The 27,444-nt window shown below is 73.2% G+C and overlaps 1 protein-coding gene across 1 annotated transcript; it reads left to right on the plus strand.

The window, feature by feature from the left end:
- Positions 1–357: 357 nt before the first annotated feature.
- LOC116439720 (SCO-spondin-like) lies at positions 358–26,765 on the plus strand. The gene is made up of 67 exons (XM_032099659.1): positions 358–596; positions 666–748; positions 1,160–1,518; positions 1,962–2,064; positions 2,200–2,358; positions 2,447–2,532; positions 2,617–2,733; positions 3,159–3,384; positions 3,464–3,704; positions 4,068–4,206; positions 4,409–4,535; positions 4,812–4,984; positions 5,076–5,297; positions 5,367–5,538; positions 5,760–6,006; positions 6,595–6,775; positions 6,847–6,941; positions 7,067–7,323; positions 7,685–7,819; positions 8,188–8,387; positions 8,645–8,772; positions 8,848–8,957; positions 9,466–9,615; positions 9,786–9,879; positions 10,247–10,647; positions 11,031–11,261; positions 11,712–12,149; positions 12,506–12,766; positions 13,055–13,137; positions 13,516–13,729; positions 14,049–14,201; positions 14,549–14,689; positions 14,768–14,968; positions 15,158–15,308; positions 15,376–15,535; positions 15,607–15,661; positions 15,758–15,839; positions 15,944–16,173; positions 16,426–16,581; positions 16,974–17,153; positions 17,445–17,567; positions 17,847–17,901; positions 18,060–18,188; positions 18,320–18,411; positions 18,518–18,985; positions 19,339–19,516; positions 19,622–19,640; positions 19,819–20,153; positions 20,276–20,388; positions 20,474–20,515; positions 20,595–20,795; positions 21,530–21,727; positions 22,116–22,283; positions 22,481–22,612; positions 22,724–23,000; positions 23,314–23,469; positions 23,547–23,596; positions 23,798–23,962; positions 24,053–24,166; positions 24,246–24,387; positions 24,688–25,040; positions 25,371–25,702; positions 25,799–25,894; positions 25,973–26,033; positions 26,123–26,253; positions 26,342–26,492; positions 26,663–26,765. Exons 1-67 carry the CDS (start codon positions 358–360, stop codon positions 26,683–26,685), a joined length of 11,484 nt encoding a protein of 3,827 aa, XP_031955550.1. The 3' UTR covers positions 26,686–26,765.
- The last annotated feature ends 679 nt before the right edge of the window (positions 26,766–27,444 follow it).

The following is a 27,444-nucleotide window of genomic DNA, read 5'->3' on the forward strand; positions in this document are numbered from 1 at the left end:
GGCGGGTGGGAACTGGGAATGAGAACTGGGAATGGGGGGGAAACGGGAACTGGGAATGGGTGTGGGAGTTGGGAAAGAGAACTGGGAACTGGGGGTGCGAAATGGAGATCAGAGATTGGAACTGGGAATGGGGTTTGGGAGCTGGGAATGGGCAGTAGGAATAGGGATAGATGCTGGGATGGGTGCCAGGAACCAGGATGGATCCTGGGATGGGCGCTTGCATGAAGGCTGGGAGCTGGGGTGCATGCCCAGAGTGGGGATGGATGAGGTAGGTGCTGGATGGGAGCTGGAATGGGTCTGGGATGGGTCTGGGATTGTGCTGGATGCCGATGTGTGCCGGGTGCTGATGGATCCTGGATGGATCCCTATGGATCCCGGGCGGATCCCATGGGTGCCTGCAGGCGCTGGTGCGAGCGGACAGTGCTGGTGACAGAGCAGGAGGAGGTGACGCCGCGGCGCGAGGCCGCGGTGCCGTGTCCCAGTTTGTACCAGTACAGCCTGGCCGGGTGGCGGCTGGACCGGGACCGCACGCGCCGGGAACACGGGAATTCCCCCGGGGACACCAGCACCAACCCCGCCCTCTGTTACATCTACCGGTGAGGCCAGGGGGATGTGGCACAGGGTGACGCTGGGTGACGCTGGGTGACACTGGGGTGTCCCCACAGGCCCCCGGAGATGCAGCCGGTGGTCCGGAACCGCACGGAGCGCCACTGCTGTCCCGGCTGGAGCGGTGCCCGCTGCACTGAGGGTGAGGGGGGACACGGGGGTGGCACCCGGGGACGTCCCCGCTGTGCCATTCCCACCGGGAGCTGGAATGGGCGTCATTCCCACAGTGTCATTCCCACCGGGAGCTGGGATGTGTGCTGGGAGCAGTGACAGGTGCCAGGAAGGGAGCTGGGATGGGTGCTGGGAGTAGGAATGGGATCTGGGATGGGATCTGGGATGGGCACTGGGAGCTGGGATGGGAATTGGGATTTGGGATGGGAGCTGAGATGCGTGCCAATCCCACCATGCCATCCGCAGTGGGATATCCTCACTGTGCCATTCCCATTGAGTGCCAGGACAGGTGCCGGCAGCCAGACTGGGTGCTGGGGTGTATGCTGGGGTGTGTGCCATCCGGCTGTGCCTCTTGGTGTCACCCACTGTCCCCGTCCCACAGGCCCCGGCTCCCTGGGCCGCTGTTTCAGCGCGTGGCAGTGCCAGGACGACACCAGCAGCCACAACGGCAGCGCCATGAGCCGCGCCGAGTGCTGCCAGCACCCCTGGGGACACAGCTGGCGCCGCGGGGACACCGGGGACGCCGGGGGGCCCTGCCTGCCCTGCACCCGCCTGCCCCTGGGAGGGGACGGGGGGACCCCGCGCCACCGCAGCCCCCCGGCCACGTGCCAGGCCTGGGCCGGGACGCGCTTCCGCACCTTCGACGGGCGGCACTTTGGCTTTGCCGGGAGCTGCCGGTACAGCCTGGCCACGGCCACCGACGGCACTTGGGATGTCACCATCGGCCTCGGACAGCCCCGGGTACCGGAGACGGGCGGGAGGGCACAGGGGGGTCACTCAAAGTCACCACTGGGGTGGGGTGGGGCTGAGATGGACAATGGGAACAGGGATGGGTGACAGCACCTGGGGTGTCACCATCAGTCCTGGACACTGAGGGGGGAACAGGATGGGTCACTGGTCCTGTTCCTAGAGGTGGAATGGGGGCTGGGAGCTATGATGGATGATGGGGTGGGAAATGGAGTGGGAATTGGGAGCTGGGATGGTTACTGGGGTGGGAACTGGGAGTTGGGATGCATGCCAGGAGCTGGAGTGGGCTTTGGAAGTCAGGATGGGAGCTGGGATGGGGTCTGGGATGGCACACCCATGGGCACATCCCTGGTGACTGTGACATGCATGAGTGTCCCATCCCCATCCCCGCTGTCCCTGGCACACCTGAGTGTCCCAGTGCCACCCCACTGCCACAGCTGCTGCACATGACCTTCGGGACGGACACGGTGGTGGCCGAGGGACGGAACGTGTCGGTGAACGGGGCAGCAGTGCCGGAGGGACGCCCCTACCTGCACAAAGGTGAGGTCCCCAAGGCCACCAAGCTGGGGCAGGGTGGGGATGAGTCCCCAGTAACACCAGGAAGCACCAGGACATGGTGATCGCTCAGCTGCCACCGGAATCCCTGTCCCCATCCCGCCCCATCCCCTCGCGCAGGGCTCGGTGTCACCTGGCCAGGTGACTGGGTGGCTGTGGCCAGCAGCCTGGGTGTGCGGGTGGCCTGGGACAGGCACCTGGCAGTGACAGTGACAGCAGAGCCTGAGCTGCGCGGTGGCACCTGGGGGCTCTGTGGCACCTACACCAACGACCCCGCAGGTGAGTTCCACATGCCCAGCGCCACCCCCACCCCACCTGGGGGGCCGGGGGGACGCCCCACATGTCCCCGCCCTCCCTGTCCCCCCAGACGACTTCTTGCGCCCTGACGGGGACATCGCTGCCTTCGCCGCTGCCTTTGGCAACGCCTGGAAGGTGCCACTGGCTGGCACAGAGGTACCTAAAGGACCAGGGTGACCCTCCCGTGCCCCTTTGGGGGTCCCCGGGGGTCTTCCCCGCGCTGAGGGACCCCCGGCTCAGCCCCCATGCAGGGACATGCCGGAGGCTGGCACCAGGTGTGGCCCAGGTGAGGTGGCACCGGCGGTGGCCACGTGCGGGCGGCTGCTGGCCCAGCCCTTCCGGCAGTGCCACGGCGAGGTCAGCGGCACCAGGGGGTCCCGGAGGGTCCTAGGGAGGTCCGGGGGGTGCTGGGGGGGTCCTGAAGGGTTCTGGAATGTCCCGGGGTCCTGGGGGATCCATGTGCTCCCAGGGCTGTCCTGGGAAGTACCGGGAGGCTCCTGGGAGCTCCGGGGGGTCCCAGAGTTGTTCCGGGGTGTCCTGGGGGCTCCCGGGGGCTTCGGGAGGGTCCCATGGGATCCCGGAGAGTCCTGGGGAGTCTTGGAACTTCCTGTGGGGATCTGTAAGTTCCCAGGGAGTCCAGGGGATTTCGGGGTGTCCTGGAAGGTCTGGGAGATTCCAGGGGGTTCTTGGCCATCCGGAGGGAGGTCCTGGGGAGTCCTGGGGGGTCCTGGGTTGTTCGGGGAGGTCTTGGAGAGTGCTCACCGCCGCCCTCCCGCCCCCAGGTGGACCCCAGCGGGTTCTACGCGGCGTGTCTGGCACTGCTGTGCGGGGACGGGGACCCCGTGTCACCCCCCGGTCCCCTGCCATCCCCCGGCCCCCTGTCACCCCCCGGCCCCCTGTCACCCCCCGGCCCCCCTCCTCCCGCCGCCTGCGACACCTTCGCCGCCTACGCCCGGGAGTGCTCCCGCCGCCAGCTCGACGTCCCCTGGCGCCATCCCGGCTTCTGCGGTAGGAATTGGGGGGGGGTCCCCTCCCCGCCCCCTCCCCGCGGTGCCGCCGGTGCCACCGCGGTGTCACCTCCCCCCAGAGCGCCGCTGCGACGCGGGGCAGCGCTTCTCCGACTGCGTGTCCCTGTGCCCGGTCACCTGTGTCACCGCGGGCAGCGCCGAGCAGGGCACCTGCCACCGCCACTGCCACGGCGGCTGCGAGTGCGGCCCGGGGCTGGCCCAGGACGGGCCGAGCTGCGTCCTCCCCGCCGCCTGCCCCTGCCACCACCGGGGACAGCGCTACGAGCCCGGCCAGAGCACCCGCCAGCGCTGCAACCGCTGGTGGGTGGCACCGTGGTGACAGCGGTGACACCGGGCTGGCACCCACTGGGGGACAACCCGCTGATGGGCAGCCCCAGGGTCCCCTTTGGCGTGTCCCCCCCCCCGATCCTGGTGTCCTCCGTGATGTCCCTCCCACCACGGGGTCCCTGTAGCATATTCCCTTTCATCCCAGGTTCCCCTGTGACACGTTCCCCGCTATCCCAGAGTCACCTACAGGTGTCCCCCCCAAGCCTGGAGTCCCCTGCCGTGTCCCCCCCACTACCCCGGGGTCCCCTGCAGTGTCCCCCCCTTCGCCCCAGTGTCCCCCGGCGCCCCCCCCCCCCCCCCAGTGACTGGTGTCCCTGGTGTCCCCGGTGTCCCCAGCACGTGCGAGGACGGGCGCTGGCACTGTGACCAGCAGCGGTGCCCGGCCGAGTGCGCGGTGCTGGGGGGGCGTCACTTCGTCACCTTCGACCGCCGCCGCTTCTCCCTCCCGGCCACCTGCGCCCACACCCTGGTGGAGGTGAGGGGACACGGGCGACATCGCGGGGATGGCCGCAGTGGTGATGGGGCGGTGCTCTGGTAGTGGCCGTGGTGTTGTGTGGGTGACGGGGAGGTGGCTGCAGTGGCCGTGGTGGTGGCTGTGGGGGTGATGGGCTGGTGGCCTTGGTGGCCGTGGTGGCAGGGCTCTGCCCGGGGGGTGTGACCGTGTCTCTGCCCCCCAGGACTTCGTGGCAGGGCGGCTGCTGATCACGGCCGAGCACGAGCCCTGTAACAGCCACCGGCCCCTCGGCTGTCCCCGCACCCTCACTGTCACCACCAGCCGCACCACGGCCCGGCTCCACGGCACAGGTGACACCCCTGGATAGGACTGGGACTGAGACCAGGACCGGGGCCGGGACTGGGATCATCCCTGCACCCTGGTGATGTTGTGGCAGCCGTTCCAGTGCCTGTCCCCAATGTCCCTGTGCCCACCTCCCGTGTCCTCACGGTGGTGGGTGACATCCCAGTGCCTGTTCCCAAGTCCCCGTGGCAGTGGGAGCCGTTCCAGTGCCTGTCCCTGATGTTCCCACGGCGATGGGTCCCATGCCGGTGGCCACCCCATGGTGCCACTGCTGTGCCCCTCAGGGGAGGTGACAGTGGCCGGGCGGGAGGTGACGCTGCCCTTCTCCGGTGCCGGACTGAGCATCCGCCGCGCGTCCTCGGCCTTCCTGCACCTGCAGTTGCCCGATGCCCACCTGCTCTGGGGCCTGGGGACCCCCGACACCTTCGTCACCCTCCAGCCTGCCATGGCCGGCACGGTGAGTGGGACCCCGGGATCCCCGGGACACTCCAGCGGGTTGGGAATCTGGTGGGATGAGGCTCTGCTGGGCTCTGCCCTGCTCCGGGCAGGTGCGGGGACTCTGCGGGACCTTCAATGGGGACCAGCGCGACGAGTTCACGACGCCGGAGGGGGACGTGGAGCCGGGAGTCGCCGCCTTCGCCAACGCCTTCCGGGCGGCCGGAGCCTGCCCGGCGCTGGGCCCCGGCATTCCCGATCCCTGCGACGGCTTCCCCGGCAGCCGGGAGCGCGCCGAGGCCGCCTGCGCCGTGCTCATGGGGCCGGCGTTCCAGGTGAGGGGCTCGGCGCGGGGGCGAGCGGGGACAGGTGACATCGCTGTGACAATGTCCCCTCCGGCACAGCCGTGTCACCGCGTGGTGGATCCGGAGCCGTTCCTGGAGCTGTGCCGGTGGGACGTGTGTTCCTGCCGGGAGCAGGAGCAGGAGCGGTGCCTGTGCCCGGCGCTGGGCGCCTACGGCCGGGAATGCGCCCGGGAGGGAACGGAGCTGGAGTGGAGGAACCGGAGCCTCTGCGGTGGGATGGGGGCGGGACTGGGATTGGGATGGGGATGGCATGGGGGTGGAGATGGCATGGAGATAAGGATGAGGATGGGATGAAGATGGGATGGCATGGGGATGGGATGGGATGGGATGGGATGGCATGGCATGGCATGGCATGGGGATGGGATGGGATGGGATGGGGAGGGGATGAGGTAACACATCTGTCCTCCTGGTGACTCCCCCATGTCCCCCCAGACGAGCCGTGTCCCGGAGGGCAGCAGTACCGGGACTGTGGGGGTCCCTGCGGCCGTTCCTGCTCGGAGCCCCCTGGAGCCAGTGACTGTCCCCCTCCGGACACCCTCTGTGTCCCCGGCTGTCGCTGCCCCCCGGGGCTGCTGCTGGCCCAGGGGGGCCAGTGTGTCCCCCCTGCCGCCTGCCCGTGTCCCCGCGGCGCCCGCCTGTACCCCCCTGGTGCCCGCATCCACCGCGGCTGCCAGGCCTGGTGGGTCCCGGGGAGATTTGGGGGGAGCAGGGAGGTTTGGGGAGCAGGGGGTCACCCACAGGCCAGGGGTCACACAAGCAGAATGTGGCGGTGATGGTGACACATGATGAAACCCCCTCCAGCCCGGTGTGATGCCCCGCGGGACGGAGGGGCTTTTGTCCCGTGTCCCACCGTGGGGACAACGCCAGGGCCCCGGCACCCCTGGGGGAGCGGGGGTGGACCTCGGTTAGGGGGGCTCAGTGGGATGTGGGTTCCTGGGGGATGGGGGTGCAGGGGGGTCGGTGGGATTTGGGTGCTGGGAGATGAGGTTAGGGGTGCGGGGACCCTGTTGTGGGGGGCTCGGCAAGATTTGGGGGGATGAGAGGTGGGGATGGGGACATGAGGACCGCGACATGGGGGTCTCAGCAGAATGTGGGGGGCTGGGGCTTGGGAGACCCCGATGAGGGGGGCTCGGGGGGTTGGAGGGTGCTGGAGATGGGGGTGGGGGCCCCGGTGGGAGGCTCGGTGGAATTTGGATTCAGGAGCTGGGGGCGGGGTGACCCTGCCGTGGGGACTCAGAAGGACGGGGTCCCTCCCCGCCCCCCGCAGTGTGTGCGCAGGGGGGTCGTGGCGCTGCGCCCCCGCCCCGTGTCCCCCCGCCCCGCGCTGTCCCCCGGGGCTGCTGCACGCACCGGGGTCCTGCCTGCGCCGCTGCGACCCCGCCGAGCCCTCCGGCACCTGCGGCGGCCCCGCCGACGGCTGCGTGTGTCCCGCCGGGACCCTCTTCCTGGTGAGTGACACCCCCGGGGGGGTGGGGATGCGGGACATCCCCGACCCCCCCTCACCGCGGTCTGGTCGCAGGGCGGGCGCTGCGTGTCACCGGACGAGTGTCCCTGTCACCACGGCGGGCAGCTGTACCCACCCAACGCCACCATCGCCCGCGACTGCAACACCTGGTGGGACCCCCGGACACCCCCAGACCCCCCTGGACCCCTGCCAACCCCCAGACCCTTGCCGGACCCTCGGGGACACCCTCAACCCCCTGTCAGCCCCCGCGGTGGCACCGAGCCTGTCCCCGCAGCGTGTGCCAGCGACAGCGGTGGCACTGCGGGCGCGAGGAGTGCGCGGGGACCTGCGTGGCCACGGGGGACCCCCACTACGTCACCTTCGATGGCCGCGCCTTCACCTTCGCGGGGGACTGCGAGTACCTGCTGGCGCGCGAGGCCACCGGGCTCTTCGCTGTCACCGCCGAGAACGTCCCGTGCGGTGCCACCGGCGTCACCTGCACCAAGTCCGTGGTGGTGGCCATGGGGAACACCGTGGTGCACATGCTGCGGGGTGAGGGGGACATGGGAGACATGGGAACACGGAGTACACAACGGTGCACATGCTGCGGGCTGAGGGGACGAGGGGGACACGGAGAGGACACGGGGACATGTGGGCGTCACCCACAGTGACATCCTGGCTCGGTCGCGGTAGGGTGGGGGCTGCAGGGGGTGGGGACACGAGGGGACACGGGGGGTCGTGGAGGGCCATGGGGGGACGTGGAGGGAGACGGGGAAGTGGCAGGGTGACCCACAGTGACATCCCAGCCCCGTCGCGGCAGGGTGGGGTGTGTGGGGGAAACACGAGGGGACACGGGGGGATGTGGGGGGCCACGAGCGACACGTGGGGGTGACCCTCGGTGCCGCGCCGGCAGGGCGGGAGGTGACAGTGAACGGGGTGGCCGTGCGACCCCCCAAGGTGTTCGGGGGGTCGGGGCTGGCGCTGCAGCGTGCGGGGCTCTTCCTGCTGCTCCTCACGCGCCTGGGGGTGGCCGTGCTGTGGGACGGAGGTGAGACCCCGGGGGTACGCGGGGGGGTCCGGGTGCTTCCTGGGGGTGCCCGTGCTGTGGGACGGAGGTGAGACCCCAGGGGTACGCGGGGGCGTCCGGGGGCTTCCTGGGGGTGGCCGTGCTGTGGGACGGAGGTGAGACCCTGGGGGAGGTACGGGTGGGGGTCCCGACTACTGGGGGGCTATGGGGGGATCCCTGGTGCTGGTGGTGCCATGGCGGTATCACTGTGGGGGGGTCCACGGTGCCGCCACGGAGGGATCACCATGCGGGGTCCCTGGTGCCACATGGGGCCCGTGGGCGGTGCCCTCGGTCCCGTGGGCGGTCCCGGGTGCCGTGGGTGGCTCCCCTGCCACCCGCGGCTCCCGCAGGGACCCGCGTGTACGTGCGCGTGTCCCCGCGGCTGCGCGGGCGCCTGGCCGGGCTCTGCGGGAACTTCGACGGCGACGCCGAGAACGATTTCGGGAGCCAGGACGGGGCCCTCGAAGCGACGCCCGAGATCTTCGGGGACTCCTGGCGCCTCAGCCCCCTCTGCCCCGAGGCCGATGGCCACCGCCCACACCCCTGCGATGTACGGGGACAAGGGGACCTGGGGGACCTGGGTGGACATGGGGGGACGGGGCTGACGCGGGGAGACGTGGGGGACTGACAGGGGTACGCGGGAACCGGAGGGGGACTCAGGGGGACATGGGGAGACACAGGGGGACGTGGAGAGCTGGCAGGGGGACACAGGGGGATACCAAAGAACATGGGGGTTGCACGGGGGGACACGGGAGGCAGTGGGGGCCCGGCTGGGGACACACGGGAGCTGATGGAGTGTCCCCCCAGGACAGCCCCCAGCGCTCGGCCTGGGCGCGGGGTCGCTGCGGGGTCCTGCGGCATCAGCTCTTCACCCCCTGCCACGACCTGGTGCCCCCCCAGCGCTTCTACGAGTGGTGCCTGTTCGACGCCTGCGGGTGAGTTTGGGGGGCTCGGGGGCTCCCCAGGCCCCAGGGTGGGTCCCGGGCCGTGTCCCACGGCGAGTGCCGCAGGTGTGACAGCGGCGGGGACTGCGAGTGCCTGTGCACGGCCCTCGCCGCCTACGCCGAGGAGTGCGGCCGGCGGGGGAGACCCCTGCGCTGGCGGAGCCAGGGGCTGTGCCGTGAGTCCGGGGGGCCCGGGGGTACCGGCAGCGACCGGGGGGTTCCGAGGGACTGGGGGGTGCGGGGCTCTCATCCCGCCAGGGGCTGTGCCGTGAGTCTGGGTGATCCCGAGGGTCCAGGGGGGCACAGGGGGCGGGGGGACCTGGGTCATCCAAGGGGCTGTGGGGCACGAGGGGTCCCCTCCTGGTCCTGTGCTGGCGGAGCCGGGGGTTGTGCCGTGAGTCTGGGGGGGCTCAGGAGAGCACGGGAGGGCCCGGGGGGAGCCCCCGGTGGGATGTGCCGGCGTTGGGGGCCGGGGCTGTGGGGCAGGGGGGTCCCAGTCTGTGGGGTGAGGGGGATGCAGGAACCCCCCCTTGGGGTTATGGAGGGGGAGGAGGGGTCCGGCCTATGCCCCCCCTGGGGCTGTGGGACTGAGGGGAGGACAAGAGCCCCCAGTGGTATTTAGGGGGTCCCAGGCTGCGGGGTGGGGGGGTTCCAGCCGCCCCTAACCCCCCCCGATCTCTGCAGCCCTGCAGTGCGAGGGGGGGCAGGAGTACAGCCCCTGCGGCCCCCCCTGCCCCCCCACCTGCCGCGACCTCGGCCGGGACCCCCCCGAGCTCTGCGGGGCCCTGGGGTGTCTCGAGGGCTGTTTCTGCCCCCCCGGGCGGGTCCTGCACGGTGAGGGGGGGGGCACAGCGCGGGGAGGGCTGGGAAGGGGCTCTGGGGGCCAGAAGAGGTTTGGGGGGGTGGGAGGTGGCTGGGGAGGGAGCTGGGTGGGGGACTGGGGTGGCCGGGGGGACTGGGGAGGGGCTGGGGGCTCACGGTGCCACCCCTGTGCCCCCCTGCAGACGGGCTGTGCGTGGAACCCCCCGCCTGTCCCTGCTTCTGGGACGGCTTCGCCTTCCCGGCCGGGGCCACTGTGACCCAGGGCTGCAGCAACTGGTGAGGCACTGGGATGTGCTGGGATCCCGGGATACTCCATGCTGGGGTCCTGGGACACCGGGATGTGGGGATACTGGTGTTCCGGGACACTGGGACACCGCGATAGTGGGACACTGGGAGACCAGGACATGGGGACACAGAGACACTGGGAAAATGGGATATTGGGGTACTGGGACCTCAGGACACGGAGACACTGGGATATGGGAGTACTGGGACACTGGGGGCACCAGAACACCCGGACCGCAGGAGCCTGGGACACCAGGACCCCGGCAGTGGGACAGTGGGATACCGGCACGCCGGGGCATGGGGACACCGGGATGCGGGGCCCCCGGCCCCGTGTGAGTCTCGCCTGTCTCCCGCCTCCCAGCACGTGCCTCGAGGGGCGCTGGCAGTGCCCCCCGACCCCGTCCCCGTGTCCCGCCGCCCCCGGCTGCGCCCCGTGGGAGTTCCGGTGCCGAGGCGGGGGTCTCTGCGTGCCGGGCGCGTGGCTCTGCGACAACGAGGACGACTGCGGGGACGGCTCGGACGAGCTGTGCGACCCCCCCTGCGCCCCCCACCAGCCCCGCTGCCCCGGCGGGCGCTGCCTGCCCTGGGGGGCCCGATGCGACGGTGTCACCCACTGCCCCGACGGCTGGGACGAGGCGGGGTGTCCCCCCCGCCCCTGCTCCCCCCCCGAGTTCGCCTGTGCCGGGGGTCGCTGCCTCCCCCCCGCCCGGGTCTGCGACGGGCGGCTCGATTGTCCCCCCGGGGACGACTCGGATGAGGCGGGTGAGTGAGCACGGGGGGCTCGGGGGGGTCCTGGGGATGGTGGGGGGGAAACTGCGGAGAATTTTGGGGTCCTGGGGAGCTAGAGAGCCCCGCAGCATTTGGGGTCTGTGCCCCACAGTGGAGGTTTCTGAGCCCCCCAACGCTGGGGGTCTGTGCCCCACAGTGGGGGTTCCTGAGCCCCCCAACGCTGGGGGTCTGTGCCCCACAGTGGGGGTTCCTGAGCCCCCAACGCTGGGGGTCTGTGCCCCACAGCGGCATCTGGAGCTCCCGGGGGTGGGGGTTGCCTGGGAGTCCCCGAGAAGCAGAGAACTGTCCGTGCTCCGTGGGGTGCCCGTGCCCCACATCGGAATGTCCGTGCCCACTTGGGGGTCCCGTCCCCGCAGGCTGCGCCCCCCGGTGCGGGCCGGGGCAGTTCCGGTGCGGGGGGGGCAGGTGCATCCCGTACCCCCATCGCTGCGACGGCCGCGACGACTGCGGGGACGGGAGCGACGAGAGCGGCTGCTCCTGCCCCGAGGGGCACCTGCCGTGTCCCGGGGGGGGCTGCCAGCCCCCTGCCGCGCTCTGCGACGGCCGCCGCCACTGCGCCGACGGCGCCGACGAGGCCAATTGCCCCGGTGAGGGGCGCGGGGGGGACACCTGCTCTGGGAACCCCCCCTGGGACCCCCGAACCCTCTGCCCTGGGACCATCCCGCAAGCGACCCCCCCGAGACCCTCCGCCCTGGGAACCCCACCTGGGAACCCCGACCTGGGGACCAGCCCAGGACTCCTCTGCCCTGGGACCACCCCGCCGAGAACCCTCACCTGGGGACGACCCCCATCCACTCCGAGAGCCTCCCGATGCAGGGACCCCCCCAACCCGGGGACGCCCTACCAGGGATCGCCCCCTTTGGGGACCCCTGACCTCCCCTCCCAGGACCCCCTCTGGGACCACCTCCACCCCTGGGACCACCCCCTTTTAGGGACCCCTGACCCCAGGACCCCCACACGTGGGACCCCCCCCCCCCCCCCCCTTTGGACACCATTCCCCCACGGCGGTGGTGTCACCGCTGTCCCCGTGTCCCCAGCGCGGGCCACCTGCGCCCCCGGGACTGTCCCCTGCCCCGACGGCTCCTGCGTGGCGGAGGTCGCCGTGTGCGACGGCGCTCGCGACTGTCGCGACGGCTGGGACGAGAGTCCGGCGGGGTGCGCGGTGGCGCTGCCCCCCGCGCCGCTGTCCCCTGTCACCGCTGTCACCGCCACTGTCACCGCTGCCACCGCCGAAACTGTCACCGCCGAAACTGTCACCGCTGAAACTGTCACCGCTGTCACCGCCACTGTCACCGCTGTCACTGGCATTGTCGCCGACGCTGTCATCGCGGTCACCAGCGCCATCGCCAGCGGCACCGCCATGGGCACTGTCACCAACACTGTCAGTGACACTGACACTATCGCCGACACTGTCCCCGTCACCGACACTGTCCCCGTCACCGACACTGTCCCCGGCACTGCCAACGCCTCGGCAGGTGAGGGGGGGTCGGTGACACCTGGGTATGGCCGGGAACCCCGGGTGATGGGGACTATGGACCAGGTGGGCTCCGGGGCACAGGTGAGTCCCCCCGTGGGCTGGGTGGGCTCCACGGGGTGGGCGGGCTCTGAGGATGGGGCGGCTCCAAGGGGTCGGGTGAGTCCCAGGGGACAGTGGGATCATGGACTGGCGAGCCCCATGACTGGGGGGGTCTGTGCTGGGCGGGCTCCGTGGGGCGGGCGGTGCCGCAGCTCCGGGGCTGCGCTGTGCCCCGGTGCCGGCGGGGGAGCTGGGGGGCTCCGTGGGTGGGTGGCCCCAGCGGCGGTGCCCCCCTAACCCCGACACCCCCCCCAGCGCCCTGTCCGCCCCGGTCCCTGCGCTGCGACAGTGGCGGGTGCGTCCCGCGGGGGTGGCGCTGCGATGGCGACAGCGACTGTCCCGATGGCAGCGACGAGGGGGGCTGCGACCCCCCGTGCGCCCCCGGCCACCTGCCCTGCCACCCCCCCTGCGAGCCCGGACACGCCCCCTGCGCCCCCGCCTGCGTCCCCCCCCGCCACCTCTGCGATGGTGTCCCTCACTGTCGCGACAGCGCCGATGAGAGCCCCCAGCTCTGCGGTGAGACCCTCGGGATCCGTCTCTGGGGACATCTGAAGTGGGGGAGGTCCGGGAGTCCCCCCGTGTCGCCTCCTGGGGACCCCGGGAGGTGAGGGGAGGGATCTCCGGGGTCCCTTGGGGAGGGGACGGGGAACTCAGCAGTGAGGGGACCCCACCGGAGGGGGGCTTGGCCACGAATGCTCCCCCCCACACACCCGCGTACCCCGAGGACCCCTTAGAGACCCCGGGGGACACCCCTGGATCCCTTCTGTCCCCTGGGGATCGCTCAGAGCCCTCCTGCCCCCCCAGAGCCCCCCGGCCCCGGGAGCAGCCCGGGGGGTCCCTGTGCAGAGTTCGACTGCGGGGACGGGGACTGTGTCACCTTCCAGCAGGTAACGAGGGGCCACGCGGGGACCCCCACCCGCTCGGGGCGCCGCGGGGTCCCGGCCCCCACCCCATCCCGGTGCCGTCATGGAGTCCTCGCAGTGTCCCCCATCCCTCCTGCTGTCACCCCCGGTATCCCCTGGCCCCTCCCGATGCCCCCTCGCCCTCCACTCCCGGTTTCCCTGACTCCCCTCACCCCCTCCCGGTGTCCTACCGGTGTCACCCCAGTGTCCCGGCGTCCCATGATCCCCTTTCAGAGCCACTTTAGTGTCCCCCAGCTCCCTCCCGGTGTCACCCCGGTGTCCCCGACTTCCCCGATGTCCCCCCGCTGCCCCCCCACCACCCCCTCCCCCTCGTTGTCCCCGACAGCCGCGGTGTCCCCGCAGGTGTGTGACGGGCTGCGGGACTGCGGCTCGGGTGGGGACGAGCGGGGGTGCGGCCTCTGGGGGCCCTGGGGGCCCTGGGGGTCCTGCAGCCGCCCCTGCGGGCCCGGGGGGCAGCGCCGCGTGCGGGGATGTCACCAGAGCCACCCCGGGCTGCTGCGAGGCTGCCGGGGGCCGCGCGAGCAGGAGAGGCCCTGCTTCCACCGGGCCTGCCCGGGTGAGCGCGGGGGGACCCCGGGGCTTGCGGGGGGGGGGCGGGGGACCCCAGAGGGTTTGGGGGGGCCGGGGGGTGTTGGGGTCCCGGGGGCAGCGGGGGCAGGAGCAATCCTGATATCGCCATGTCTGCCTAGGCAAGTGACGGGGTGCCTGGGGGGACCCCTGGGCTTGGGGAGGTCGGGGGAGTTGGGGGTCTCGTGGGGTACCTGAGGGATTTGGGGGTTCAGGCTGGCCGGGGGGGTTCAGGGATCCCACAGTCCGAGGGGTTTGGGGGTTCTGAGGCCCCCCTTAACTCGCACACCCCCCCCCCCCCCCCGCAGTGGACGGCGCGTGGGGCCCGTGGGGGCCCTGGTCCGACTGCCCGGGGGGCTGCGGGGGGGTCCGGCTGCGCAGGAGGGGGTGCCAGCCCCCCCAGAACGGCGGCCGCACCTGCGAGGAGCTGCCCGGGGGAAGCCCCGGAGCCCTGGAGATGGGTGGGTGCGGGGGGGAAGGCGGGGACTCGGCGGGAGTGTGGGGTCCAATGGGATGAGGGAAGTCCGTGGGGAGGGGGCTCGGAGCAGGGCTCTGGGGGCAGGGGGCCCAATGGGGTGGGGGGTCCCGGTGGCGTCCGTGGGACAGATGAGCTGCATAGAGTGGGGGGCGCTCTGTGGGTTCGGGGTCTCTCAGGGTTCGGGGGCTTTGTGGGACGGGGGGTCCTGGTGGGACAGGTGGGCTCATGGCTGGGTCCTGGTGGGATGGAGGGGCACCACAGAGCGGGGGGGTTCTGGGGGAGGGGGGGCTGATGGGGTAGGTGGTCTCCGTGTCTGACCCCTGCCCCCAGCCCCCTGTGCCCCGGGGGGGTGCCCCAACGCCTCGGAGTGCGCGAGGGGGCTGCGCCCCCTCCCCTGCGCCCCCTGCCCCGCCTCCTGCGCCGACCTGGCGGCCGCCGTCACCTGCCCGCGGCCCCCGCCCTGCCGCCCAGGTGAGGGGGACCCCGGGGGGAGCTGGGGGGGCACCCCAGGGTGAGGGGCCCCTCCTGACCCGCCGCCCCCCCCCTCAGGGTGCTGGTGCCCGGCGGGGCAGCTACTGGACGCCCCCGAGCCCGGCGCAGGGGCCGCGGGGTGCGTGCGGCCCCGGGAGTGCCCGTGCCTGGCCGGGGGGCGCAGGTACCCCCCGGGCGCCCCGGTGCCGCTCGGTTGTCGCCTCTGCACCTGCCTCGAGGGGCACCTGCGACACTGCCGCCCCCACCCCGGCTGCTCAGGTGGGTCCCGGCGCGGGGCGATGCGCCGGGGGCACCGCCGGTGCCAGCGGGACCCCCGGTACCCGCGTGTCACCGCGGTGATGCCGGCGGGGCCCCGGCTGTCCCCAGGGTGGTGCCCAGGGCTCCCGCGGTGCCCGGGTGTCCCGGCCCCGGTGCCGGCGGGCCCCAGGTGACCCGGTGTCCCCACAGTGGACTGCGGGTGGTCCTCGTGGTCGCCGTGGGGAGCGTGCGCGGGCACCTGCGGCACCCCCGGTGTGCAGTGGTCCTTCCGCAGCCCGTCGAACCCGGCCCGGCGCGGCGGGGGCCGGCACTGCCGCGGCATCTACCGCAAGGCGCGACGGTCAGCGGGGCCCGGGGGTGGCGAGGGGCTGGGGGGTCCCTCAGGTGTGTGACTGCCCCTCCCGCAGGTGCCACACGGCGCCGTGCCGGCGGTGCCAGGAGCGGGGCCGATGGCGCGTCCCCGGCGAGCGCTGGCGCGGGGGCCCCTGCCAGGTGTGTCAGTGCCTGCCGGGTGGGGGGGTCCGCTGTGTCCCCTACTGTCCCCTCCGCGACACCGGCTGTCCCCAGGTGAGTGGGGGGCGCGGGGGGGCGGCACGAGCCGCAGGTGACGGTGACGGTGACGCTGCCGGTGTCCCCAGGGCCAGGTGCTGCGGGAAGGTGACGGCGTGTCCTGCTGCACCTGCGGCCCCGCGGGTGAGTGGGGAGTCCCGAGGGGTCCCGGGGGAGGTGGAGGTGACTCCCGTTCCCTCGGCGCTGCGACCACCCCCGCCCTGTCCGTCCCCGCTGCAGGCGACAACGCCACGGCCACCCCGCCCGCGATGATGACGGCGCTGTCCCCCCCCGCGCCGGCCGAGCCCCCCGGCAGCCCCGGGTACGAGAGGGGCAAGGTGGAGCACCGGGATTTGGGGGTCCCCAAAGCCGGGGGCACTGGAGGGGTCCCCCGCTGACCCCCCTCCCCCGCTCTGCCCCCTCCAGCCCCACTGCTGGGTCCGAGGGGCCGCCCCGCCCCCCGCCGTCCGAGTGGCCCAAAAGCGCCGAGACCCCCCCGGAGCCCCCCAGCGCGGCCGGGGGCACCCTCAGAACCGCGACCCCGCCCGAGGACACCCCGAGACCCCCCGGAGGCTCCGCGACGCCCCACGAGCCCCCCCAACTCCGTACATTGCCCTCGCTGGCTCCCACGGGGGTCCCCGCCGCGACCCCCCCAGGTGAGGGAACCCCGGGAGGTGGGGAGGAAAGGCCCCCCCAAAACGGCCCCTCCGGGACTGGGGAGTCCCGGTGGAAGGGGCGTCGGGCCCCTGAAACAGCCCCCCAGGGCCGGGGGATTCTTGAGGCGGGCAGCGCCCGGGTCGTGGCCGGGGGAGCTCGGGGGGTCCAAACTCGGGGGACACAGAGGTTGGGGGTTGCAGGGGTGGGCCCCCAACACACGGGGGTCACCCTGTCCCCTCCGTGTCCCCCAGGCTGCGCCCCCCCGCCCTGGGGAGGGTGGGGGTCCTGCAGCCGCTCCTGCGGGGTGGGGGTCGCTCTGCGGCGCCGGGGGGGGACCCTGTCCGAGGGGGGCTGCGCCCACCCCCCCAGCATCGACACTCGCGTCTGCTTCCTGCGAGCCTGCCCAGGTACCCCAAACCCCCGGGACCCCCGGACGGGCTGCGGGGGTTATCCCCAGTAGGAGGGAGAGACCCCCGTTATGGTTGGAACCTTCAGGACGGGCTGGGACCCCCGACATGGGAGGGGACCCCCCCAGGGGCCCGGGGTCTCCGTGGGGTGGGACCGATCCCCATTGCCGGGGTGGGACCCCCAAGACGGGCGGGACCCCCAAAGTCTGGGACCTCCACAGTAGGTGGGACCCCCCAGGCTGGGTGGGATCCTCAGGGTAGGGGGGTCTCAGGGGTTTGGGGTCCCCAAGTGCGGGGGGGTCGGTGCCCACTTGGGGTTAGGGGGTGCAGGGGGTGGCCCTGGGGCACTGTGGGTGTGCTGACCCCCCTGACCGCCCCCGTGCCCCCCCCAGTCGCGGGCGGGTGGGCGCCCTGGGGGTCCTGGAGCCCCTGCGACGCCCCGTGCGGGGGGGGGCAGCGGACCCGCCGCCGCCGCTGCAGCGACCCCCCCCCAAAAAACGGGGGGCAACCGTGCGAGGGAGGGGCTCTGCAGAGCCGGCCCTGCAACCTGCGGCCTTGCGGGGACTTCCCAGGTACGGGGGGCACGGGGGGCTGGGGAGACCCCTCCAAGTTTGTTCCCCTCCATCCCTCAGCGCTCCCACTGCTCCTCCCTAAATCCCCCCTGAACCCCCGAACCCCCAAACCCAATGTGCTCCCTAAAATCCCCCAAGTCCCCCCGACTCCTCCATCCCTGACTGCTCCAATTGCCTCCCCCATCCCTGAACCCCCTACTGCCCCCCAGCCACCCCAAATTTCCCCCAGCCCCCTAAACCTCCCCCGAGTGCCCCCCTTGCCCCCCGCTGACCTCCCCGTGTCTCCGCCAGCCTGTCCCCCCCAGATGCTGCTGGTACCCCCGGGGGGGTGCGAGGATTTGGGGCTTCCCCCCTGTCCCCCCACCTGTGCGGACCTGAATGGGAACAGCTCGTGCCCGGGGGGCTGCGAGGAAGGTGGGGGGGGCGCGGGAGGGGGTGGGGGAGAGTTTGGGGGGCACGGGGGGTCTTGGGAGGGTCTCGGTGGGGGGCGATTTGGGGAGGGCTAGCGGGGGCACAGGGGGATTTGGGGGGATTTGGGGGGGGGGCTGGGACTCTTGGAGGACTGGGAGGGAACGTCGGGAGGGCTTGGGAACTTGAGGGGGGCACGGAGCAGTCTGGGGGGTGGGGAGGATTCAGGGAGCGCGGGGGGGGTACAGGGGGCTGAAGCCGCCCTGAACCCCCCTCATCCCCCAGGCTGCCGCTGCCGGCCCGGGCTGGTCCTGCAGGGGAGCGGCTGCGTGGAGCCCGGGTACCCCAAAACCCCACTGTACCCCAACTCCCCTCATAACCCAGACACCCCTGTACCCCAAACCCCGGTGTTGGGGGTCCCCAGAAATTGGGGCCCCTGAATATTGGGGCCCCCTGGGGGCTCCCTAGGATTTGGGGTAACCTTCCATATCCCTCCAGGGCCTGTGGGGTCCCCGCGGGGGTGTTGGGGATCCCCGGGACTCGGGGGCCCCCTGAATCTTGCGGGTGGTCGCGCTGGACCCCCTGGACCGGCTGTGACTGCGGCACCGGGACCCGGCAGCGCTTCAGGTGTGGGGGGCTGCCCCACAGCGGGGGGATCTGACCCACAACGGCGAGGTCCTGCCCCATAGGGGGGTCTGGCACATACTGGGGTCCTGCCCCATAACGGGGGGTCCTGCCCCACTTCTCGCTCCCCACAGGTCTCCCACCAACCCCGCGGCCGCGGCCGGCGGTGCCCCCTGCACCGGGACCCCCCGAGAGGTTCGGGGCTGTCCCGAGCTCTGCGGACCCGGTACGTGCCAGGAGCCCCCGAGCCCCCCGGCCCACGGGGACCCCGGGGCTGGGACCCCCGAGTGCCACCGCGGCCCCTCGAGCGCCTCGTGTCCGTCTGTCCCCAGAGCCCGGGAGCACGGGGCCACCTGGGGCCACCGAGGCACCGCAGTCGCCGTGGAGCACAGAGTCCCCAGAGTCCCCAGGGTCGCCGTGGGTCCTGGAGCCGACGTGGGGCACTGAGTCGCCTTGGGTCCCGGGGTCCCTGGAGCCGCTGTGGGTCCCAGAGCCCTCGGAGTCCCCAGAGTCCCCAGAGCCCCCGGAGTCCCCGGACCCCGCGTATGGCCGGTGGTCGCCGTGGAGCACAGAATCCCCGGAGCCCCCGGGGGTGCCGGTGTCGCCGTGGAGCTCAGAGTCCGCCCGGTCCCCCGAGCCGCCGGTCCCCGCCCGTGGCCGGTGGTCGCCGTGGGGGCCCTGGGGCGGCTGCAGTGCCCCGTGCGGGGGGGGCGAGCGCTGGCGCCGCCGGGGCTGCGGGACCCCCCCGTGCTCGGGGCCGGCACTGCAGAGCCAGAGCTGCCACAGCCACGTGTGTCGCGGTGAGTGCGGCACGGGCACCCCGACACAGGGACCCCTACCCGGAGATCTGACCCAGAGACCCTCACCCAGGGACTCCAGTACAGAGACCCCGGCCCAGGGACCTGACACAGACCACGCGACAGGGACCCCCGAGACAGGGACCCCGACCACAGACCTGCCCTGTCCCACAGACCCCCAAAGAGCCCCCACAGCGCAGCCCCTCATCCCCGCCCCACCCCCTCCATGGGGCCCTGAGCCGGGAGCTGTTGGGGGGCAGAGGCCGGGTGCCTCTGGGTGTTTTGGGGTGTTTTGTGGGGGGGCGGAGGCCGGCTGCCCCCCAGGTACTGACCGTTTTTTCGGGGCGGGGAGGCAGAGGCCGGGTGCCCCCCCGGACGGACCTTCCGCGAATGCGGGGGGGGCTCTGGGTGCCCCCGGAGCTGCGCCCACCTTGGGGGGGCCGTGGGGTGTGCGGGGGGGTGCCAGGAGGGCTGTCACTGCCCCCCCGGGACCTTCCTGCACCGCCGCACCTGCCTGCAGGTGAGACCCCCCGGGTGACCCTCCCATGGGAGCTGCCCCCCAAATTCTGGGGTGGGAATTATGGGAGGGGGGATCTTGGGGTTGAGGGCGGGGTCCACAAATCCACGGGTGCCCCCCAGAGTGATTGGGGGTCCCGGGGTGGGGGTTCCCGGGGCTCCATGGGTTCCCATGGGGGCTCCATGGGTTCCCCCCTGGCGGGGTGGGCCCTGGGTCGGGGGTCCCCGGTTGTGGGGGGAATCACGGGGGTGGGGGTTCCCCTGGTCTGTGAGTGGCCCCTGGGTCAGTGGGGGTTCCCAAAGGTGCTGCTATGGGGTAGTGGGTGCCCCACGGGTGCCCCTCAGAATGGTGGGTGCCCACCGGAATAGTAGGGGGCCCATGGGGGCTCCCTGGCTCTGTGGGTTGGGGTCCCTGGGGTGGTTTGGGGTCCCTGGGTCTGTGGGCGCCCCCCGGGCGCCCCCCACCCCCGGCTCAGCCCCAGCAGTGCCCCTGCTCGGTGCCGGCCGCGCTGCTGAGGGGGGGCACGCCTGGGACCACCCCCGAAACCCCTCCGGGAACCACCCCCGGCCCGGAGCCCTCGGGGACCCCCCCTGGGGATCCCCCGATCCTGGAGCTGCCGCCGGGCGGGACCCTGCGCGTGGGCTGCGCCCTCTGGTGAGAAGGGGACACCCCCGGGGGCCTCCCCCACCACCCCGCGGTCCTTCCCCACGACCCTTCCCCACCCGTGGCCTGCTGCCCTCTCCCACCCCCCACTGATTCTCCCTTTGCCCCCCCAGCACGTGCCTGTGGGGCCGCCTGCGCTGCGCCCCCCCCGCGGGCTCCCCCGGGAGCCCCCCCTGCAACGGGACCCCCACGGAGACCCCGATCTGCCCGAGCCCCCCCTGCGCCGGTGGGTCACGGCCCCACAGCCCCCTGCCCTACAGATGGGGGTCCCGGGGGGCCGGGAGTGTCACCGGTTGTCTCTCCCCCCACAGCTGAGCCCGGCCCCACATCGGATCTCAGCCCCACAGCCCCAGGTGAGGGTCCCCCACCCTCTGTGCCGCCCACCCCGGGGGTCTCCCCCCGGCCCGCCCCACTGACCTACCCTTCCCGCAGGGGACGAGGAGGAGGCTGGGGGTTCCCCGGCGGTCCCGGTGGTCCCGTGGGGGCCCTGGGGGCCGTGGGGGCCCTGCAGCCACACCTGCACCCGCCCCGAGAGCCCCGCGAGCCGGAGCCGCCGCCGGGGCTGCGGCGGGGGGAGCTGCGGGGCGGGGGGCAGCGTCCAGCACCGGCCCTGCAACCTGCCCCACTGCCAGGGTATGGGGGGCTATGGGGCTGGGGGCCCTTCAACCTGCCCCACTGCCAGGGTATGGGGCTATTGGGCTGGGGGGGACCCTGCAACCTGCCCCACTGCCAGGGTATGGGGGGCTATGGGGCTGGGGGCCCTTCAACCTGCCCCACTGCCAGGGTATGGGGCTATTGGGCTGGGGGGGACCCTGCAACCTGCCCCACTGCCAGGGTATGGGGGGCTATGGGGCTGGGGGGGCCCTGCAACCTGCCCCACTGCCAGGGTATGGGGGGCTATGGGGCTGGGGGGGACCCTGCAACCTGCCCCACTGCCAGGGTATGGGGGGCTATGGGGCTGGGGGGGACCCTGCAACCTGCCCCACTGCCAGGGTATGGGGGGCTATGGGGCTGGGGGGGACCCTGCAACCTGCCCCACTGCCAGGGTATGGGGGGCTATGGGGCTGGGGGGGACCCTGCAACCTGCCCCACTGCCAGGGTATGGGGGGCTATGGGGCTGGGGGGGACCCTGCAACCTGCCCCACTGCCATGGGGGGCTGGGGGTCCAGGAGGTCCTGGAGGCTCTGGGGGAGCTTTGGGGTCCCTATAACCTGCCCCACTGCCAAGGTACAGAGGTTTGGGGGGGTTCTGGGGGTCCCGCTCCATTGCGGGGGGAGCTATGGGGGGGATGCAGAGGGCCCCTGCCCCACTGTGGGAGGGTTACGGGGCGTTGTGGGGGTCCCACTGAGGCTGGGGTCCCCCCGCAGCGCCCCCCTGCGTGACGCCCCCCTGCCCGTGCCAATGGAGCCCCTGGGGGCCCTGGGGGTCCTGCTCGCGGCCCTGCGGGGGGGGGCAGCAGCGGCGGCTCCGGGCCTTCACCCCCCCCAGCCCCGGGGCCTCCTGGTGCCCCCAAATCCAGGGGGGCCACGAGCAGCGGCGGCCGTGCGGGGTGACGGCGTGTCGGGGTGCGGGGGGACTCCGGGGGGGCCCGGGGGCGATAGCGGGGGCCTAGGGGGGGCTGGGAGGGTATGGGAGGGACTGGGGGGGACTGGGGGATACTGGAGCAGCCCGGGGAATTGAGGGCTGTGGGGCTGGGGCCTTGGCGGGAGTTCAGAGGGGGTTGGGGGGCTATGGTGGGATTAGGGGTTTGCAGCGACAGGGGGGCATGGGGACCTCTGGGGGGCCGTGGAGATGGGGGCTGAATGGGGACTGTGGGGCTGGGAGGGGCTGTGGGGAGCCGGGGGGAACGGGGGGCTCGGGGGGGGCTGGCTGGGTGGTGGCGGGAGCTGGGGGCCTTGGGGGTCTCAGGGGGAATCCGGGGGGCTCCGGGGTCACCGCCCTGTCCCCCCTCAGTGAACGGCGCGTGGTCCCCGTGGGGTCCCTGGTCGCGCTGTGACGCCCCGTGCGGGGGGGGCCGCTCCGTGCGCAGCCGCTCCTGCTCCCGCCCCCTCCCCAAAAACGGGGGCAGCCCCTGCCCCGGGGGGAGCCACGAGCTGCGCGTCTGCAACCCCCGGCCCTGCGGTACGGGGGGGCACTGGGAGGGACTGGGGGCACTGGGAGGGACTCGGGGCATCGGCGGGGGCCGGCGGGGCCACTGAGGGTCTCCAGTCCAGGCACTGGAGGGCAGTGGGAGGGGGGGCCTGCGGGAGGCTGGGGGGTGCCCTGGGGGGGCTCGGTGGGTTCCCTGGGGATGTCGGGGTGCTGACGGTGCTCCCCAGGCCCGCGGTGCCCCCCCGGGCAGACCCTGTCCCCCTGTGCCACCCGGTGCCCGCGGAGCTGCCGGGACCTGCAGGAGGGGGTGTCCTGCGAGGGGGGGACCCCGTGCGAGCCCGGCTGCCGCTGCCCTCCCGGTGAGCCCCCGTCACCCCCCGTGTCTCCCGCGGGACGCTGGAGCAGGACCGGAGTTCCCTCCGTGACCCCCCGGCCCCTCCGCACCCCCTGACCCCTGTCCCCCCGCCCAGGGACCCTGGAGCAGGACGGGGGCTGCGTCCCCCCCGCGTTGTGCGAGTGCCTGGACGCGGAGGGGCACCTCTGGGTGCCGGGGGGGGGCGGGCACCCCCGGGGCTGCCAGAACTGCACCTGCGCGGGGGGGCGGCTGCGCTGCGTCCCGGGGGGGTGTCCCCCCCCCACCTCCACCCCCGGGACCCCCCCCGGCACCCCCCCCTGCACCTGGAGCCGCTGGAGCCAGTGGGGACCCTGCAGTGTCACCTGCGGGGGGGGGCGGCAGGAGCGGTACAGGTGAGGGGGGGGACACACGAGACTGGGGTGCGACACGGAGGGGACGCGGGGGTTGCGGGAGGGACACGGCACCTTGGGGACACATGGCACCCATGGGGGGGACACGTAACTGGGGACAGAGAATTCGGGAGGGAATCCGGTATCTGCTGGGGGGTCATGACATGGGGAGGCCACGCGTCACCTGTGGGGGGGGCATGTCACCTTGGGGACGCACCTGGCACTGGGGGGGAAAGCGAAATCCACGGGGAGACACGACCCTGGGAGGGCTGCGGGGACACCTGTGGTGCCAGCCGGGTCCCCCCTGCCCTCCCAGGACTCCCATCCCCCCCGAGGGCGCGGGGGGACCCTGCGGGATCCCCCAGGAGCAGGTTCGGGGGTGCGAGGAGAGCCCGTGCCCCCCTCTGTGCCCCTGGGCAGGGGGCGAGCGAGGGCTGGGCGAGCGCTGGAGCCCCGGCCCGTGCCGGCAGTGGTGAGTTCGGGGGGCTGGGGGGGCCGGGAGGGGGGTCTGAGGGCCCCCCACCCACCGCGTGTGTGTCCCCCCCACAGCACCTGCACCCCCGAGGGACCCCAGTGCTGGGACACTCCGTGTGCGGCCGGTATGGGGGGCCGGAGGGGGGGCTGGGGGGTCCTGGGAAGGGCAGGAGGGTCACACAAGGCATTTGGGGGTTCAGGAGGAGTCTTGGGGCGTCCTGGTGGTCTGGAGAATTCTGAGGGTTGCTGGGGGGTCTTGAGGCTCATGGGCACACAGGGGGTCCTGAGGGTCCCGGTGACCCTGGTGCCCCCCCGTGCCCCCCCAGAGCCGTGTGACTGGAGCCCCTGGGGATCCTGGGGACCCTGCGGAGACCCCTGTGAGGGGGGGTCCCGCCTGCGCCACCGGCACCCCCTGAACCCCGAGACCCCCGGGCGGGCGTGCAGAGGGGTCCGGACCCAGAGCGAGAGCTGCAACTCCACCGCCTGCCCCGGTAATCCCCGGACTCCCACCCTGGGCACCCTCACCCTGCACCCTTGGGACCCCCATCCCGGGGTGCTGAGGGGTCCCGTGCCCCCCCCAGATCCCGGGTGCGGCGGGGGGGGCCGGATCCGCAGTCCCTGCGCCGGGCGCTGCCCCCGGACCTGCGCCGACACCTGGGCCCAGGTGCTGTGCCTGCAGGGGCCCTGCGAGCCAGGTACGGCCGGCGGCCGCCCCGTCACCCACGGGTGTCCCCTGTGGCCCCCCAACACCCACGCGTGCCCCCGTACCCCCAGGGTGCCGGTGCCCCCCCGGGCAGCTGCTGCAGGACGGTCACTGTGTCCCCCTGGGCCGCTGCCGCTGCGGGACCCCCGGAGGGGGCAACGGGAGCCGCGAGGTGCCCCCGGGGGGCGTGACCCCGATCGGGTGTCACAACTGGTGGGTGACACCGCCGAGGGGGGCACGGAGGGATGGGCACGGCTGGGGGGACATGGGGAACGCGGTGGGCGGGCACCGTCACACGGGGACGGACAGGGGGTGGGGGACACGGCGGGACGGCACGGGGCAGGGGGACGGACAGCCACGGTGGTGGCAGTGGGACGGTCGCGGGAACGGTGGGACGGGCGCGGGGGGTCGGGGTGGGACGGGCACAGTGCTGGTGGGACGGACACGGTGGCGGTGCCGCACAGCAGAGCCCCACGGGCGGTGACAGTGACACGCGTGTCACCCCCGGTGCAGCACCTGCGAGAATGGGACCTGGACCTGCCCGGTGCTGGCGTGTCCCTCCCCGGGGCCCGCGACGCCCGCGATCCCCGCGTCCTCCTGGTCCTCTCTGTCCACCCTGTCCCCCGCGTACCCCGTGTCCCCTCTGTCCCCCTCGCCCTCTCTATCCCCCTTGTTCCCCCTCTCTCCCGAGACCCCCGTGTCGCTCCCCGTGTTCCCCTGGTCCCCCTGGTCCCGCTGCTCCCGCAGCTGCGGCGGCGGGACCCGTACGCGGCACCGGCAGTGCCAGGAGGGGCTCGGGACGGGGTCGCGGTGCGGGGAGAGCTCGGGGGAGGAGACGGCGGCGTGCAACCCCCAGCCGTGCCCCGGTGAGAGGCGGGAGGGACACCGAGGAGCAGAGAGGGAGGGAGGAGGGACGGGAGACAGAGGGATGGAGCGGGGATGGAGCAGCAGACGGGGAAAAGAGGGGAGAGCGAACGAGGGTCGGAAAGGGTTAGGGGTGGAAGGGATGGAAGAACGGGAGAAGGGAGACGGAGGGATGGAGGGATGGAAAGCGGATGGAGATAGGGAGGAACGGACGGAGGCATGGAGGGGGATGGATGGAGGGCCGGGGCAATGGAAGGAGGGAGGGCGGGGGGTCAGGGCGGTGCCGGCGCAATTCCCGGTGCAATTCCCGGCGCAATTCCCGGCGGCCCCAGGCTGCCCCCCGGGCGAGGTATGGCTGGACCCCGGCCCCGCCTGCGAGCGCAGCTGCCAGGACCTGGCGGAGCCCCCCGGGACATGCGGGGGGACCCCCGTGACCCTCGGGACCTCCGGATCCCCGGCGACCCCCGGGACCCCCGTAACCCTGGACACCTCCAGCACCCCCGGGATCCCCGAGACCCCCACGACCCTCGACACTCCCGCGACCCTCGGGATCCCCTCGACCCCCCCGCGCTGCGCCTGCGCCCCCGGCCGGTACCGGAACGGCTCCGGGCAGTGCGTGAGCGCGGGGGGCTGCGGGTGCCGGTACCGCGGGGCGCTGCGAGCGGTGAGCAGGGCGGGGAGCGCGGGGTGGGGGTCCCTGATCCAGTGTTTGGGGGTCCCTGACCCCTGACCGATGTCTGGGGGTCCCTGTCCCCCCCAGGCCGGCAGCGAGTGGCGGGAGCAGTGCGGGACCTGTCGCTGCTCCGAGGGACGCGTCACCTGTGCCACCTCCTGCCCCGCACTCACCTGCCCGGAGGTGGGGGGCTCCGGGGGCGCTTCGGGGGGCGCGGGGGGGGTCCCCGCGGGCAGGGACTGAGCCTGGGGGTCCCCGCAGGGCGCGGAGCCGGTGCGGGAGCCCGGGAGCTGCTGCCCCGTGTGCCGGGACGAATGGCCAGGTGAGATCCCGCACCCGGGGACCCTCGGGAGGGGCGGTCCCGGCAGCCGCCCCCCCTCACGCCGGGCCCCCCCCCCCCCCACTCTGCAGAGGAGCCCCCCGGGCCGTGCCGGCTCCTCACGGCGCTCCGGACCATCGCCAAGGGCGCGTGTGTCCTGCGGGGCGTCCGTGTCACCTACTGCGCGGGGGGGTGTCGCTCCCGCACCGCCGTCAGCGCCCAGGTACGGGGGGCTCGGGGCGGGGTGCAGGGGGCCGGGGGGGGCCCGGGGGTGTCCCGCTGTCCCTGTGACCCGCCGGTGTCCCCCCCAGGAGCCGTACGTGCGGTCGCTGTGCGAGTGCTGCAGTTACCGGTTGGACCCCGCCCGGCCCGTGCGGCCCCTGCTCCTGCCCTGCCCCCGCGGCCGCCCCCGGCCCGCGCTGCTGCCCCGCATCGCCGAGTGCCACTGCGAGCCCTGCCGGGGTCCGGGGGGGTCCGGGGGGGTCCCGGGGTGGGAGGGGGGATGTTTCCGGGGGTCTTAGGAGGCCTGGACGGGGTCCCGGGGGCCCTTGGGTATCTGGGGGGGCTGCAGGGGGCTGGGGGAGCACCGCAGGGTGCGCCGGGGGTGACACCCTGAACCTCCTGTCCCGCAGGCGGGGACTTCACCCGGCGCTGAGGAGCCCCCCGGACACCCCCTCACCCTCCGCCTGTGTCGGCATCGAGGAGTTTCTGATCGATACCAATAAACGACCAATAATCGATAATTGATCAATGACCGATAACTCCCCTCGGGGAGCACTGGGGGAACTAGGGGAGTCGGGGGCACACTGGGAGGCACTGGGGACACCGGGATGAACTGGGGGCCTGCGGGGGGCGCTGGGGGGGCACTAGAGGACACTGGGGACACCGGGATGAACTGGGGGTCTGCGGGGGGGCCCTGGGGGGGCACTGGGATGAGCTGGGGGTCTGTGTGGGGAGCACTGGGGGAACTGGAGGAGTCGGAGGGAGCACTGGGGACACCAGGGGGCACTGGGATGAGCTGGGGTCTGCGGGGGGGCACTGTGGACACTGGGGGGGGGCACTGGGATGAGCTGGGGGTCTGCGAGGGAGCACTGGGCGGCACTGGGCGGCACTGGGGGGGCACTGGGACGAGCTGGGGGTCTGCGGGGCGGCGGTGGCTGCAGTTTCCCCCGCCACCATACGAGGGCGCCCCACACAGCGGCGGGCGGGTGGGAGGTCCGGGCCCCTCCGGGACGCGGGGACGGCGCGGAGACACCGCGAGGACACTGCGGGAGGGGCACCGTGGAAGGGACGGTGCGAGACGGACACTGTGGGGGACACCCCGAGGGGACCCCGGCGCCGATGGCGGCCGCGCTCTCGCCTCTTCCCGGAAGAGGCGCCGCCGCCGCGTGATGACGCAACCGAGCGGCCAATA

The sequence above is a fragment of the Corvus moneduloides genome, chromosome 1 (genome assembly GCF_009650955.1).
Source record: "Corvus moneduloides isolate bCorMon1 chromosome 1, bCorMon1.pri, whole genome shotgun sequence".
Lineage (NCBI taxonomy): Eukaryota > Metazoa > Chordata > Aves > Passeriformes > Corvidae > Corvus > Corvus moneduloides.

Excerpts from the sequence above, each read along its gene's own strand:
- LOC116439720 (XM_032099659.1), top strand. The coding sequence starts at position 358 with ATGGATCCCTATGGATCCCGGGCGGATCCCATGGGTGCCTGCAGGCGC. Across the intron at positions 2,734-3,158 it reads TCCGGCAGTGCCACGGCGAG|GTGGACCCCAGCGGGTTCTA; the intron begins GTCAGCGGCACC and ends TCCCGCCCCCAG. Across the intron at positions 4,207-4,408 it reads GCGCCCACACCCTGGTGGAG|GACTTCGTGGCAGGGCGGCT; the intron begins GTGAGGGGACAC and ends TCTGCCCCCCAG.